The sequence below is a fragment of the Dipodomys spectabilis genome, unplaced genomic scaffold (assembly GCF_019054845.1).
Source record: "Dipodomys spectabilis isolate Male_0828 unplaced genomic scaffold, ASM1905484v1 ptg000069l, whole genome shotgun sequence".
NCBI classification, from domain to species: Eukaryota; Metazoa; Chordata; class Mammalia; order Rodentia; family Heteromyidae; genus Dipodomys; species Dipodomys spectabilis.
In genome coordinates, this window is record NW_024870746.1 from 10,231,115 (window position 1) to 10,245,259 (window position 14,145).

General features: G+C 42.6%; 1 protein-coding gene across 3 annotated transcripts in view; it reads right to left on the reverse strand.

Moving 5' to 3' along the window:
- Positions 1-14,145, reverse strand: part of Prpf3 (pre-mRNA processing factor 3) — a 34,483-nt gene that overhangs the window by 14,248 nt on the left and 6,090 nt on the right. For all 3 annotated transcript variants that reach the window (XM_042682081.1, XM_042682082.1, XM_042682083.1), the window contains 7 exons: positions 13,185-13,331; positions 10,319-10,402; positions 9,939-10,159; positions 7,742-8,048; positions 7,004-7,170; positions 5,926-6,005; positions 1,111-1,254 (listed from right to left, as the gene is read on the reverse strand). In XM_042682081.1, the coding sequence (XP_042538015.1) occupies positions 1,111-1,254; positions 5,926-6,005; positions 7,004-7,170; positions 7,742-8,048; positions 9,939-10,159; positions 10,319-10,402; positions 13,185-13,331 (1,150 nt within the window). The remainder of the gene's footprint in view (positions 1-1,110; positions 1,255-5,925; positions 6,006-7,003; positions 7,171-7,741; positions 8,049-9,938; positions 10,160-10,318; positions 10,403-13,184; positions 13,332-14,145) is intronic.

Genomic DNA, 14,145 nt, shown 5'->3' on the forward strand with positions numbered 1-14,145 from the left:
GCACTCTAGCACAAAGCCATATTCCCAGCCCGTGTGTGTGTGTCCGTGTGTGTGTGTGTGTGTGTGTACTCTAGCATAAAGCCATATTCCCAGCCCACGTGTGTGTGTGTGTGTGTGTGCACTCTAGCACAAAGCCATATTCCCAGCCCGCGTGTGTGTGTGTGTGTGTGCACTCTAGCACAAAGCCATATTCCCAGCCCGTGTGTGTGTGTGCACTCTAGCACAAAGCCATATTCCCAACCCGTGTGTGTGTGTGTGTGTGTGTGTGTGTGTGTGTGTGTGTACTCTAGCACAAAGCCATATTCCCAGCCCGTGTGTGTCTGTGTGTCTCTGTGTGTGTGTGTGTGTGTGTGTGTGTCTGTGTGTGTGTTTTGCTGGTCGTGAGGCCTGAACTCTGGGCCTGGACACTGTCCCTCAGCTCTTCAGCTCAAGGCTAGCACCCTACCACTTGAGCCACAGCACCACTTTTGGCTTTTTCTGCTAAATGGTGCTGAGGAATCGAATCCAGGGCCTCATTGCATGCAAGGCAAGCACTCTACCACTGATCCACCTTCCCAGGCCTTCTTGCTATAAAACCCAGATGGTCTTGAACTTGATATCCTCTTGTGTGAGCTTCCATGTCAACTATTTTTCATTTTAAAATTTGAAATGTTAAGAATAACAACTCCGCAAATACTGCAATTTCTATTTTCATGAATTTCAAGACTAGCACCACTCCAGGAAAATCAGAGCACTATACAACTGATAATTCTTTTTTTTCCCCCCAGTCCTAGGGCTTGAACTCTCAGGCACTGTCCCTGAGCTTCTTTTGCTCAAGGCTAGCACTCTACCACTTGAGCCACAGCACCACTTCTGGCTTTTTCTGTTTATGGTACTGAGGAATTGAACCCAGGGCTTCATGAATGCTAGGCAAGCCCTCTATCACTAAGCCACATTCCCAGACTGTACAACTAATAATTCTGAAAAATAAGCCTTAAGTGACATCTATAATAAATCATGCAAATAACTGAGAAACAGAAAACACTCAGATGGCTGTTAAAATCCTTCTAAAACTAAAAAGATAAACTTGACAGATAAACTTATAACAGCAGTACCAACTAAAAAGTGTACCTTTGGGCTCTGGAGGAGGCATCAGGCCTAGCCTTACTTTCTCCTGTAGTTCCTTCTGTGCTTCCCTCCTTGTTTGTCTCCGAAGTTTCTTCTGTTCCTTCTTGGTAAGATATACTCCCAGAGTAACTGGTGTATCATTGTCTACTGTCAGAGAAATGAGTGTACCAAACCAGTAGAATATTAGAGGGGCTTAGGTGGATATCAGCAGCATTAAAAAAATAACTGTTGTTTTAGTTACTTATTTTTATTTTTTTGTCGGTCCTGGGGCCTGTACTCTGGTCCCTCAGCTCTTCAGCTCAAGGCTAGGACTCTACCACTTGAGCCACAGCTCTACTTCTGGCTTTTTCTTTTTTTTTGGATCCGGTCGTAGGGCCTGAACTCTGTCCCTCAGCTCTTCAGCTCAAAGCTAGTGCTCTACCACTTGAGCCACAGCGCCACTTCCAGCTTTTTTCTTTTTGTTTATGTGGTGCTGAGGAATCGAACCCAGGGCCTTATGCATGCAAGGCAAGTGCTCTACCACTGAGCCACCTTCCCAGCCCCACATCTGGCTTTTTCTGGTAATGTGGTACTGAGGAATTGAACCCAGGGCCTCATTCATGCACGGCAAACACTCTACCATTAAAACACCTTCTCAGCCCTTTTAACTGTTATTTTAAAGCTGTGGCTCATGCCTATAATCCTAGTTACTCTGGAGGCTGAGATCTGAGGATCAGTTTGAAGCCAGCTGGGACAGGAAAAGTCTGTGAGACTGTTATCTCCAATAAACTACTCAGAAAAAGCTGGAAGTAGTGCCGAGGTTCAAGGAGAAAAAGCTGGAAGTGGTACTGTGGTTCAAGTGGTAGAGCACTAGCCTTTAGCAAAAGAAGTTCAGGAACAGTGTCTAGGCCCAGAGTATAAGCCCCAACACTGGCAAAAAAATAAACAAACAATATTAGCCAGGCACTGGAGGCTAATGCCTGTAATCCTCAGGAGGCTGAGATCTGAGGATCAAGGTTCAAAGCCAGCCCAGGCAGGAAAGTCTGTGAGACTCTTATCTCCAATAAACCACTCAGAAAACCCTAAGTGACACTGTGAATCAAGTGGTAGAGTCTTGCCCTGAGTTGAAGAGCTGAAGGACAGAGCCCAGGACCAGAGTTCAAGTCCCACAACCAAAAAAATAAAAATAAAAAGATAAAATTGATTTTTAAAAAAACATTTGCCAGTCCTGGGATTCAACTCAGGGCCCAGGTATTGTCCTGGAGCTTTTTTGCTCAAGGCTAGCACACCACCACTAGAGCCACACTCCTCTTCTGGCTTTTTTGGTGGTTAATTGGAGATAAGACTCTCACCGATAGGGGCTAGGAAGGTGGCTCAGTGGTAGAGCGCTTGCCTTGCATGCAGGAGGCCCTGGGTTTGATTCCTTAGCACCACATAAGCAGAAAAAAGCAAAAAGCTGGAAGTGGTGCTGTGGCTCAAGTGGTAGAACACTAGCCTTGATCTAAAGAGCTGAGGGACAGTGCCCAGGCCCAGAGTTCAGGCCCCACAACTAAGGAAAAAAAAAAAAATCTCAATGACTTTCCTGCCTCTTTGGCTTTGAGCAAGATTCCCAGATCTCAGCCTCTAGAGTAGCTAGGATTTTAGGTGTCAGTCACTTGCACCTGGTATAGTCTTGAATCTTCAGCTCAAGGCTAGCACTCTACCACTTGAGCCACAGCGCCACTTCTGGCTTTTTTTTTTTGCTTATGTGGTGCTGAGGAATCGAACCCAGGACCTCATGCATGCAAGGCAAGCGCTCTACCACTGAGCCACCTTCCCAGCCCTAGTCTCGAGTCTTTAACTCTCACTTTCTGCATGGGTAATAGTAAATGTTTCTCTCTTCTCCATTTCTCCCCACTTGGACTTGTTATACTAAGTCCTTGCTTAAACATTAAAAGAAGCATAAAGTTTTTATCTTTCGTAAGTACTTTTCTCAGTTGATTAAGTAGTAGAACTCATCAAAAACAATGCGCAAATATAAAAAACATGATTACTACTGCTCTAGTTACTTTGGGTAAGGATTGGGGTAGGTGAAGGTATCTGAAGTTCTACTATGTCATCCCTTACATTTTGATGTTCCCATGGAATATGATTTTGAAAAGCACTGGCCTACTTTTTTTTTTTTTGGGTCCAGTCATGGGGCCTAAACTCTGGGCCTGGACGCTGTCCCTCAGCTTTTCAGCTCAAGGCTAGTGCTCTACCACTTGAGCCATAGCGCCACTTCCGGCTTTTTTCTTTTTTCTTATGTGGTGCTGAGGAATTGAACCCAGGGCCTCATGCATGCAAGGCATGCGTTCTACCACTGAGCCACCTTCCCAGCCCCTTGATTTTTTTTTTCTTAGGTGGTACTGGAGTTTGAATTCAGGGCCTTGCACTTGTTAGAAAACCCTTTACCAGGGCTGGGAAGGTGGCTCAGTGGTAGAGCGCTTGCCTTGCATGCATGAAGCCCTGGGTTCGATTCCTCAGCACCACATAAGCAAAAAGAAAAAAGCCAGAAGTGGCGCTGTGGCTCAAGTGGTAGAGCGCTAGCCTTGAGCTGAAGAGCTGAGAGACAGCGCCCAGACCCAGAGTTTAGGCCCCACGACCGGACCCCCCCCAAAAAAAGAAAACCCTTTACTATTTGAGCCCTTTTGTTAGCCTACATTTAGTCACAGGAAATGAAAAAAATCCTCCAGACTCTCAAGAAGGTTCAATCAATAGTTAAAAGCAGACAAACCCCACATTCTTCTAATGATTCATACCAATGATGTCAGTGCCTGGCATGTATTTCAAGTTTTTAGGTTAAAAATGCTCAAGTTGCTAGGCACCAGTAGCTCACACTTGTAATCCTAGTTACTCAGGTCACTTAGATCTGATGATCGCAGTTCAGAGCCAACTTGGGTAAGAAAGTCTGTGAGATTTTTTTTTTTGGTAGGTCTCACTTGAACTCAGGGCTTGGGGGCTGTCCTAGAGCTTTTTTGCTCAAGGCTAACAGTCTACCACTTTGAGCCACTTATGGTTTTCTGGTGGTTAACTGGCAATAAGAGTCTTATAAATTTTCTTGCCTGGACTGGCTTTGAACCATGATCCTCAGATCTCAGCTTCCTGAGTAGCTAGGATTATAGACATGAGCTATTTGCATGGGCTTCTGTGAGACTCTTCTCTCCAATTTATCACCAAAAAAGGTAGAAGTGTAGCTGTGACTCAGTGATAAAATGTTATCCTTGAGGGGGAGAAAAAAAGCTCAAGGATATTGCCCAAGTCCTGAGTGCAAACCCTGGGACTGGCACCCCCTAAAAACAACAAGCCAGGTGCTGGTGGCTCATGCCTGTAATCCTAGCTACTCAGGAGGCTGAGATCTGAGGATCACGGTTCAAAGCCAGCCCGAGCAAGAAAGGCTGTGAAACTCTTATCTCCAATAAACCACCAGAAAACCGGAAGTGGCGCTGTAGCTCAAGCGGTAGAGCGCTAGCCTTGAGCTGAAGAGCTGAGGGACAGCGCTCAGGCCCAGAGTTAAGCCCCACGACTGACAAAAAGAAAAACAAACAAACAAACAAAAAACCCAACAACAACAACAAAAACACCTTAAGTATGGGCTGGGAAGGTGGCTCAGTGGTAGGATGCTTACCTTGCATGCATGAAGCCCTGGGTTTGATTCCTCAGCACTACATAATCAGAAAAAGCCAGAAGTGGTGCTGTGGCTCAAGTAGTAGAGCACTAGCCTTGATCTGAAGAGCTGAAGGACAGTGCCCAGGCCAAGAGTTCAAGCCCCACAACCAAAAGAAACCCGCCCCCCCCCCCCCCCCACAAAAAAAAAAACACCTCAAGTATTGCTGGGCACTGATAGCTTGTGTCTATAATCCTAGCTATTCAAGAGGCTGAGATCTGAGGATCATGGTTTGAAGCCAGCAAAAGCAAAGTCCAGTTTTTGTTTTTGTTTTCCGGTTATTTCTATAGATAGCGTCACAAACTTTTCTGCCTAGGTTGGCTTTGAAGCTTAATCTTCTGGATCTCAGCCTCCTGGGTAGCTAGGTATGACTCACTAGCAACCGGCTATGATCCATACAACACTTAGACAGTGTTATCAGTTATTATCTATATATGTAGGGAAAATTCTCAATGCTTTAAGTATTCTCAATTCTCAATGCATCATATCTCAAGACAAACAGCTAATTTAAAAAAGCCACAAGACAGGCACCGATGGCTCAAGCCTGTAATCCTAGCTACTCAGGAGGCTGAGATCTAAGGATCACAGTTCAACGCCAACCTGAGCAGGAAAGTCCATGAGACTCTTATTTCCCATAAACCACTAGAATACCAGAAGTGGAACTATGGCTCAAGTGGTAGAGCACTTGCCTTGAGCTGAAGAGCTGAGGGACAGCCGCCAAGCCTAGAGTTCAAGCCCCAAAGCTGAGCAAGACAAACAAACAAACAAAAACCCACAAAGAAATACTAAAAACAAAACCTACATTTGGGCAGGAATTAAGTGGTACTGTACAAGACTGGAGTTGGAGTTGGCAAAAGCCACACATAAGTGAAGCTGTCTAAAAGTGAGGCCTTAGTATTTTAATTGAAGCCTCAGTACTTTCAATGTTGCATATTCAATAGTCACTAGTCAATGTATCATTTAAACTAATTAAGATTGAATAAAATGAAAAACTCAAGGTCTAAACTTCACTAGTACGATTCAGTTTTCAAGTGCTTGATCACACGTGGATCATGCTCATAGCACTGCACAGCACAGATAGACACGTCCATTACTGTGTGAAGATTTATTGCTAATTCTGCTCTAGTGTCTTCATTGAGCAATTTATGTATTACCTGGAGGATTGAGTTGGGCGGGATGTTCAACAAGATTTGTGATTCCAAAATAATCTTCTCTCTTGGGATTTTCCTCTGTACTAAAATTGGAGGAAGAAGAAAAAACAAGATATATGGATAGAGATGATGCTGAGAAAGGAGCCTTGGGACATGAGAAAATTCATTCTCTATACAGAGCTTTTAGTACTTATCTTTAACATGTATTTAGGTTCTATTTAATTTTTAGGAAAACAAGGTCCTATTAAGACTAGCTCCATTCACTACACAAGTCATCTTCAATCTTTTTTCTATGCTAACACTCCTGAAAGATACCATAGTCTCTCATTAGTAACAACAAATCCTTGGAAAAATGGCTCATGCCTGTAATCCTAGCTACTCTGGAGGCTCAGTGAGATCTGAGGATCAGAGTTCTAAGCCAGCCTGGGCTGGAAAGTCTGTGAAACCTTTATCTTCAGTAAACTACCAAGAAGGGGAGCTTTGGTTAAAGTGGTTAAAGAGTGCTAGCCTTGAGCCAAGAAGCTCAGGGACAGCACGTAGGCCCTGAGTTCGAGATGCAGGACCCACACACATACACAAAAAAAGTTATTAGCAAGGTAGGCATTGGTGGCACAGACTGTTACTCAAGCTGAGATCTGAGGATCAAGGTTCAAAGCCAGCCTGGGCTGGAAAGTCTGTCAGACTCTTATCTCCAATTAAGTAGCAAAAAGCTAGAAGTAGAACTGTGGTTCAAGTGATAGAGTGGTTGCTTTGAGTACAAAGGCTCAGGGACAGTGCCCAGGCCTTGAGTTCAAGCCGTAAGACCAGCACACACACAGAAAAGTATTGAGCCAGGTGCCAGTGCCGCATGCTTAAAATCCTAACTACTCAGGAGGCTGAAATCTGAGGACCTTGGTTCGAAGCCAGATCAGGCAGGAAAAGTCTTAGATTCTTAGCTCCAATTAACCACAAAAAAACTACAAATGGCTATGGCTCAAGTGGTAAAATAATAGCCTTGAGCACAAAAGCTCAGGGCAGAGCTCAGGCCCTGAGTTCAAACACTAGGATTGGCACACACACAAAAAGATAACAACAAACTCACAGGTCAAAGCCATTGGGGATTATGTAAGAGTCCCACCACTCAATTTCAGGGATATCTCCTTCCTTTAGTTCCTTTTTAGGAGCAATGAGGGCAAGCCTAGTTGAAGTATGAATGCCTGTTTTTCGAGCAGCCTGTGAAATCTCTGCCTGTAGCTTCTCCAGTTGAGCCTAAAAGCAAGATAAACCAAGACAAGTTGCTGCCACAGAAAAGTGGTATAATCCTAAACTTTGAAGTGCCCTTGTTGAAATTTCTTAGCTAACATACCATTCATAATTTCTCAAAGTTTAGAAAAAGAGCCATTGTTTTATTTTATCCCTTACTTGGTACATACACATATATCAAATCCACTCCTCTCCTTTACCCTGTAATGCGTGCCTAGATTAGATATGCAGAAATGGAATTACAGACAAAACTAACAGAATACAGTCAAGTGAACTTTCCAGATGATGGATTGGCTGCAGTGAATTTTAACACTAGACAGACTTCTCTCTCACTCAAGGCTTCTGAATTGTTTCTCTCCACTGTAAGTTTTACATGAACATTTTAAACTTCATTTATTTCCAGCTAGGTAGATAGTAATTAGAAAGAGCTGAAAATCATATTACAAAAATAGTTAAAAAATTTAGCCATTGCTTTAAATTAATTAAATTAATTCCTCAAAACAGGGAACCTTGAATTAGCCATATTTTTCTGTCAGCTTCCTACTTAAAATTCTCAAATATATGCTAAGTCAGATACCTTTGTTCGTAATCGTTGAGCAATCTTTTCAAATTTGCCCTTGTCATGAAATTTAAAAGTACGTCTCTGGCGCTGTGAGGGGGCAATTGAGACTCGGGGGTCAAAAAAGGTATTGGACTCCATGTCTTCTGATGGCTTTTCTTTTAGCTGTTGCTTGAATTGTTCCCTCTTCACAGCACGAATATTGGCTTTCAGAGTAGGCATGCGATGAGTTAGTTCAATCTCCTTGCCTGTGGCATCTACAGTTCGACCTTGCTCATCTAGGATCAGTGGTGTAGGTTTAGTTTGATCTTTTAACTCTACCTTCCTGAAAAACAGCCAACAAAAAAGTAAATCCCATAGAATATTAAAGTCAAAAACAACAAAAACAAACAGCATATAAAACAAAACATAATTTTAGGTAGTAAAACCTCATCTGTGAAGTATAAAATCTTGATTAAAAACATTAAAATAATAATTTCTTTTTTTAATATAAGATTAAGGGTAAAAACATTAAACTGAAGCTTGAGATATAGTGATAGAAAAGTTGCCATCATGTACCAGGCAGTGAGTGTGACCTAAGTGCTACAAAACTAAATCCACAAAGAATTTTAAAAAATTGGGCTGGGAATGTGGCCTAGTGGTAGAATGTTTGCCTAGCCTGCATGAAGCTACGGGTTCTATTCCTCTGTACCACATCAAAAGAAAAAGTCAGAAGTGGTGCTATGGCTCAAGTTTTAGAGAACTAGCCTTGAGCAAAAGCAGCTCAGGGATAGGGCCCAGGTCCTGAGTTCAAGCCCCAGGACTGGCAATAATAATAATAATAATAATAATGAAAAATAAAAATAAATAGAAATCAACCACTTAATCATGAGCTTATGCCCACAATCCTGGCTACAAGGGAAACAGAGGTAAAAGGACTGACTGTAGCTTATTTTAAAATTTTTTTTGTCTGTTGTGGGACTTGAATTCTGGGCTTGGGCACCATGCCTCAGCTCTTCAGCTCAAGGCTGGCATTCTACCACTTGAGCCACAGTGTCACTTTCGGTTTTCTGGTGGTTTATTGGAGATAAGAGTCTCACTTACTTTCCTGCCCAGGCTGGCTTTGAACTGTGATCCTCACATCTCAGCCTACTGAGTAGCTAGGATTACAGGTGCAAGCCACCGGTGCCTGGAGAGGACTGTAGTTTAATTTCAGTAGACAAAACACAGGCTACTTATCAAGTCCTCTATCGATAAATAAGTTGGGCAAACACCTACTGTTGCAACCACAAAGAAGGCCACAGGTATGAGGATCATAGTCTTAGTTTGAGTCCAGTTAAGGCAAAAAGTGTGAGATTCAGTCTGAAAAAATAATAGGGTTTGGGCTAGGAAGGTGGCTAAGTGGTTAGAGTGCTTGTCTTGCATGCATAAGGCCCTGGGTTCGATTCCTCAGTATCACATGAGCAGAAAAGGCCGGAAGTGGTGCTGTGGCTCAAGTGGTAGAGCACTAGCCTTGAGCTGAAGAGCTTAGGAACAGCGCCCAGGCCCAGAGTTCAGGCCCCATGACCGACAAAAAAAATAAAATAACAGGGTTTGAGGAATGGCTCAAGTGGTACAGAAAAGCCCTGAGTTCAAAATAATAAAAGGAGAAGAAAACAAACAAACAGAACATTTGAATATAGGGCACCAAATGAAATTAATTTTTAAATTATATTGAAAAGACTTTGTAATCTTACGTTTCTTCTGAATTTTGTGTGTGTATATGTATGTGACTCAAATCCAGGGCTTAATGCAAGATAGGTAAGTGCTCTCTTACTGAGCTATATATATCTCTAGCCCACACAAAATTCTGGAGTCATTGGTTATATTCCAGACCAATGAAATACTAAAACTCAAACTTAATATCTTTGCCTAGTTGTAGAAAACTCATAGATTTGGTCTCACTCAATGTTGCTTTATGGCAAAAGCTCTGAGTTAGAAACTCACAGTCTGATTCTATTCCAAGTCCCAATACTAGATGAATAATTTTTATTTCAATTATACCAATTACAAAAAGATAATACACCTTATAACAAAGCCAAAAAATAGTCAATTGGTATTTGCAGATCATATGTACAAAATATGAAACCTTAAGAAATTATTTTAAGTTCAATGGAAAATGAGGCTTAATAGTATTTAGGGCTATTTACTGCTTCTCAAGCCTGAGAAGCGACAAGGGATTCCAGGAAGTACTCACGGTGGAGCAATGCCCATGGCATGGAGATTAGCAAGGCCCACCATGTTGGCATTGCCGATTAGTCCTGGCTTCAGTGCCAGCTGAGCTTGGATTCGGGCTTGTAGTTCAGCAGCTTTCCTTGCCTTTTCAATGGCATCATTCATAAAAGTGGCAGCCTGGGATGGTTGAATAGTATTGCCAATTGGAAGTCGCTCTGGCTGGGAGGAAGAAGTTGTCTTTGGCTATGGGACAGAGAACAAAAGAAATCAGAGGGGCTGAGAAACGCACACTCTCATATGGTAGATGACTATGGGGTATGACCCTCTGAACTCTCATTTGAATGGATGGTACAAAATTTTGTGCTAAAGACTATTATTTTCAGAGTAACAAGGACATAATACCTGAGGTGTCGGAGGGCTAATGAAGCTCAACTGTTTTTTCCTCTCCTCAATTTGTCGTGTTGCAGCCTCCATCATCTGTTTGATCTGCTCTCCAGAGGGAAAAATTGAAAGTTAAATTTCTCCATATTATTTCTCCCATACAGGTTCCTATAACCAAAATGCATTTGGGTCTAGAAACCAAAAATGTTTCTCAAATGTCCCTACCATATTGTACCTACCGACCATAGGCTAGAAAATTGAGTAAAGGTAAGTTTTCATTGTCAAACTGCAATATTACAACTCTTTCTTCTTAGAGCAAGATTATGACTCAGATAAACTTAAGTATTTTTGTTTGTTTGTTTGTTTTCCTCTTTGGTCGGTGGTGGGGCTTGAACTCTGGGTCTGGGCACTGTCCCTCAACTCTTCAGCTCAAGGCTAGCACTCTACCACTTAAGCCACAGCGCCACTTCCGGCTTTTTCTGTTTATGTGGTGCTGAGGAATTGAACCCAGGGTGTGCATGTAAGATAAGCACTGTACCACTGAGCTACCTTCCCAGCCCCCTAAGTATTCATCTTATCTGTGCTACTTACTACCTGTGTAATATCTCAAACTCACAAGAATATAAAAGGTTACTAGGAAAATTCATTTTTGTTTTCCTGATAGAGAAGTCATACTTATTCATCTAATTTCTCCTTAAGTATCTATTTTCTTGTGTGTGTGTCGTGGTTCTATTTTGATTAGCATCAATACAAAAAGAGTTCATTTTGACACGTTTCTATGTGCACCTAATGTTCCTTAAGCAGACTTACTTCCTGCATTAATCTATCTTCCTATTGTGAACATTTAAGTGGTGCATATAAGCCTAACAACATCTCAATTATATTAAATTTTAAAAAAACATGTTGAGCTGGGCACCGGTGGCTCATGCATGTAATCCTAGCTACTCAGCAGGCTGAGATCTGAGGATCACAGTTCAAAGCCAGCACAGGCAGGAAAGTCGTATCTCCAATAAACCAATAAACAACCAGAAAACCGAAGTGGTGCTGTGGCTCAAGTGGTAGAGTGCTCACCTTGAGCTGAAGAGCTGAGGGACAGCACCCAAGCCCAGAATTCAAGCCCCACAACCAACCAAAAAAAAAAAAAAATCATGTTGAGCACACTGGTGAGTAACACCTGTAATTCTAGCTACTGAGAAGGCTGAGATCTGAAGATCATGGTTCAAAGCCAGCCAGGAAGGAAAGCCCATGAGACCTTTATTTCCAATTAACTAACAAAAGGCCAGAAGTGGAGCTGTGGCTCAAATGGGAAAGCACTATCCTTGAGCAAAAATGCTCAGGAAAAGGGATTAGTACCCAGGCCCTGAATTCAAGTTCCAGAACCAGCATATATATGTGTGTGTGTATGTATGTGTGTGTGTATATATATATATATATATTTTTTTTTTTTTTTTTGGGGGGGTCCGGTCGTGGGGCCTGAACTCTGGGCCTGGGTGCTGTCCCTCAGCTCTTCAGCTCAAGGCTAGCGTTCTACCACTTGAGCCACAGCGCCACTTCTGGCTTTTTTCTTTTTGCTTATGTGGTGCTGAGGAATGGAACCCAGGGCCTCAGACATGCAAGGCAAGGGCTCTACCACTGAGCCACCTTCCCAGCCCCTATATATATATATTTTTTTTTTTTTGGTCCGGTCATGGGGCCTGAACTCTGGGCCTGGGCGCTGTCCCTCAGCTCTTCAGCTCAAGGCTAGAGCTCTACCACTTGAGCCACAGCGCCACTTCCGGCTTTTTTCTTTTTGCTTATGTGGTGCTGAGGAATCGAACTCAGGGCCTCAGGCATGCAAGGCAAGCGCTCTACCACTGAGCCACCTTCCCAGCCCCCCTATATATTTTTTTTTTAAGCAAAAAAAAAAAAAAAAAAAATGCTCTGGGACAGCACCTAGCACCCAGGCCTTAAGTTCAAACTCTAGGACTGGCATCTAAAATAAATCAGTTTCTTTTCCTTTTTGGTGCTGGTTTTTGGTGGTTAATTGGAGACAAGAATCTCTAGGACTTTTTCCCCTAGAATGGCATTAAACTGCAATCCTCAGATCCCAGTCCTAGTCTCCTGAGTAGCTAGGATTATACATGCACATCAGCAGTGCCCAACTATTCTCGAATTTTTTTTTTTTTTTTTTTTGGTCAGTTATGGGGCTTGAACCCTGGGCTTGGGTGCTGTCCTTCAGCTCTTCAGCTCAAGGTGAGCACTCTACCACTTGAGCCAAAGTGCTACTTCATTTTCTGAGTGGCTTATTGGAGATAAGAGTCTAACAGAGGGGTTGGGAAGTTGGCTCAGTGTAGAGCGCTTGCCTTGCATGCATGAAGCCCTGGGTTCCATTCCTCAGCACCACATAAGCAGAAAAAAAAAAGCTGGAAGTGGCGCTGTGGCTCAAGTGGTAGAGGGCTAGCTTTGACTTGAAGAGCTGAGGGACAGCGCCCAGGCCCAGAGTTCAGGCCCCAAGACCAGACCAAAAAAAAAAGTCTTACAGTTTCCTGCTAATTTCCCATCTCCACTTGAAATTACTTGTAAGTGGATTACACCTATTTTGCACATTTGAAGATTCTTCATGTCTCTTATCAAGTTGCGTGCTGATCACTTAATTTTTCCAATGACAAATGATGTAGGTAACTGGGTAACCAATGTATATACACAGTTAATAGTAAGTGCTTATTAGTAAACGGAGTTTCAATAATCCAAAACTAGAATAATCTTAGTTAAACCAAAGAATGCTTAAAATATAAAGCAGGAAATAAAATCTCCCCAAATAAACACTAATTCAAGTCCAGATCACAGAAGTATGGACCCATAAATCCTTTGCTTCAATGCACTTTGCTTCCAATGTCTATTAACTAACCTGGAGTTTAGTCAACATGCCAGGGCTTTCTGATGGAGGCCCAGGAATCACCTCTGGCTCTTCTTCTACCTCCTCAAAACGGGGTATTCGTCGTTTCTTTACTCCTGATGATTCCTTGGAGATCTCAGAGTCATCACCAAACACCTCCTAAGGGAGCCCAAGATGAAAGAAGAGTTGTATCCCTCCCCATGGGGAGAAGAAAGAATCATCCTAACACCTACCAGCACTTTAAGGCTTTTCCTAGGGGAGTATGATGCAATCTTGCAAATAACTACTTGTAGGAGGCAGGGTTTTCTAGACTCTCCACCAAGTGGACCATTTCACTCAACTTCATCATCCTCCTACTCCAGTCAAGCAAACCCCATGTTCTTATAGGTGTTCCTACAAGAACATCCTATCTCAACATCTTTGCAAAGCTACTGCCCACATTTGTAATGTTCTTTCTTAACTTTTCCACAACCCCTGTTCCATCCTGCCTAAAACTCACCTCCTCCAGGCACTTTTCCTCATTATAAACTCATCCCACTCTGATCAAACTTTTGCTTCATATCCTCTTAGCACTTAAAAGCTTGGTTCATATTAGGCTAAATTACACTGTTGATACTCTGTTTGCTAAGTGTTAGGTCTTTCAATGGTAGTAATGTTATTCCAACTAGAGTTTATTTTTATTTATTTATTTAGTGCTAGTCCTGGGGCGTGAACTCAAGGCATGGGTGCTGTCCCTAAGCTTTCCTGCTCAAGGCTAGCACTCTACCACTTGAGCCATAGCTCCATTACTGGCATTCTTTGGTTAACTGAAAATAAGAGTCTCATGGGCTTTCCTGCTTGGGCTGGCTTCAAACTGTGATCCTCAGATCTCAGCCTCCTGAGTGGCTAGGATTACAGGCATGAGCCATGGTGCCCAGCTTCAACTTGAGTCTAAACTTTTCCAGGACAGGGGCTTTCTCTTTCTTTTTTAGTA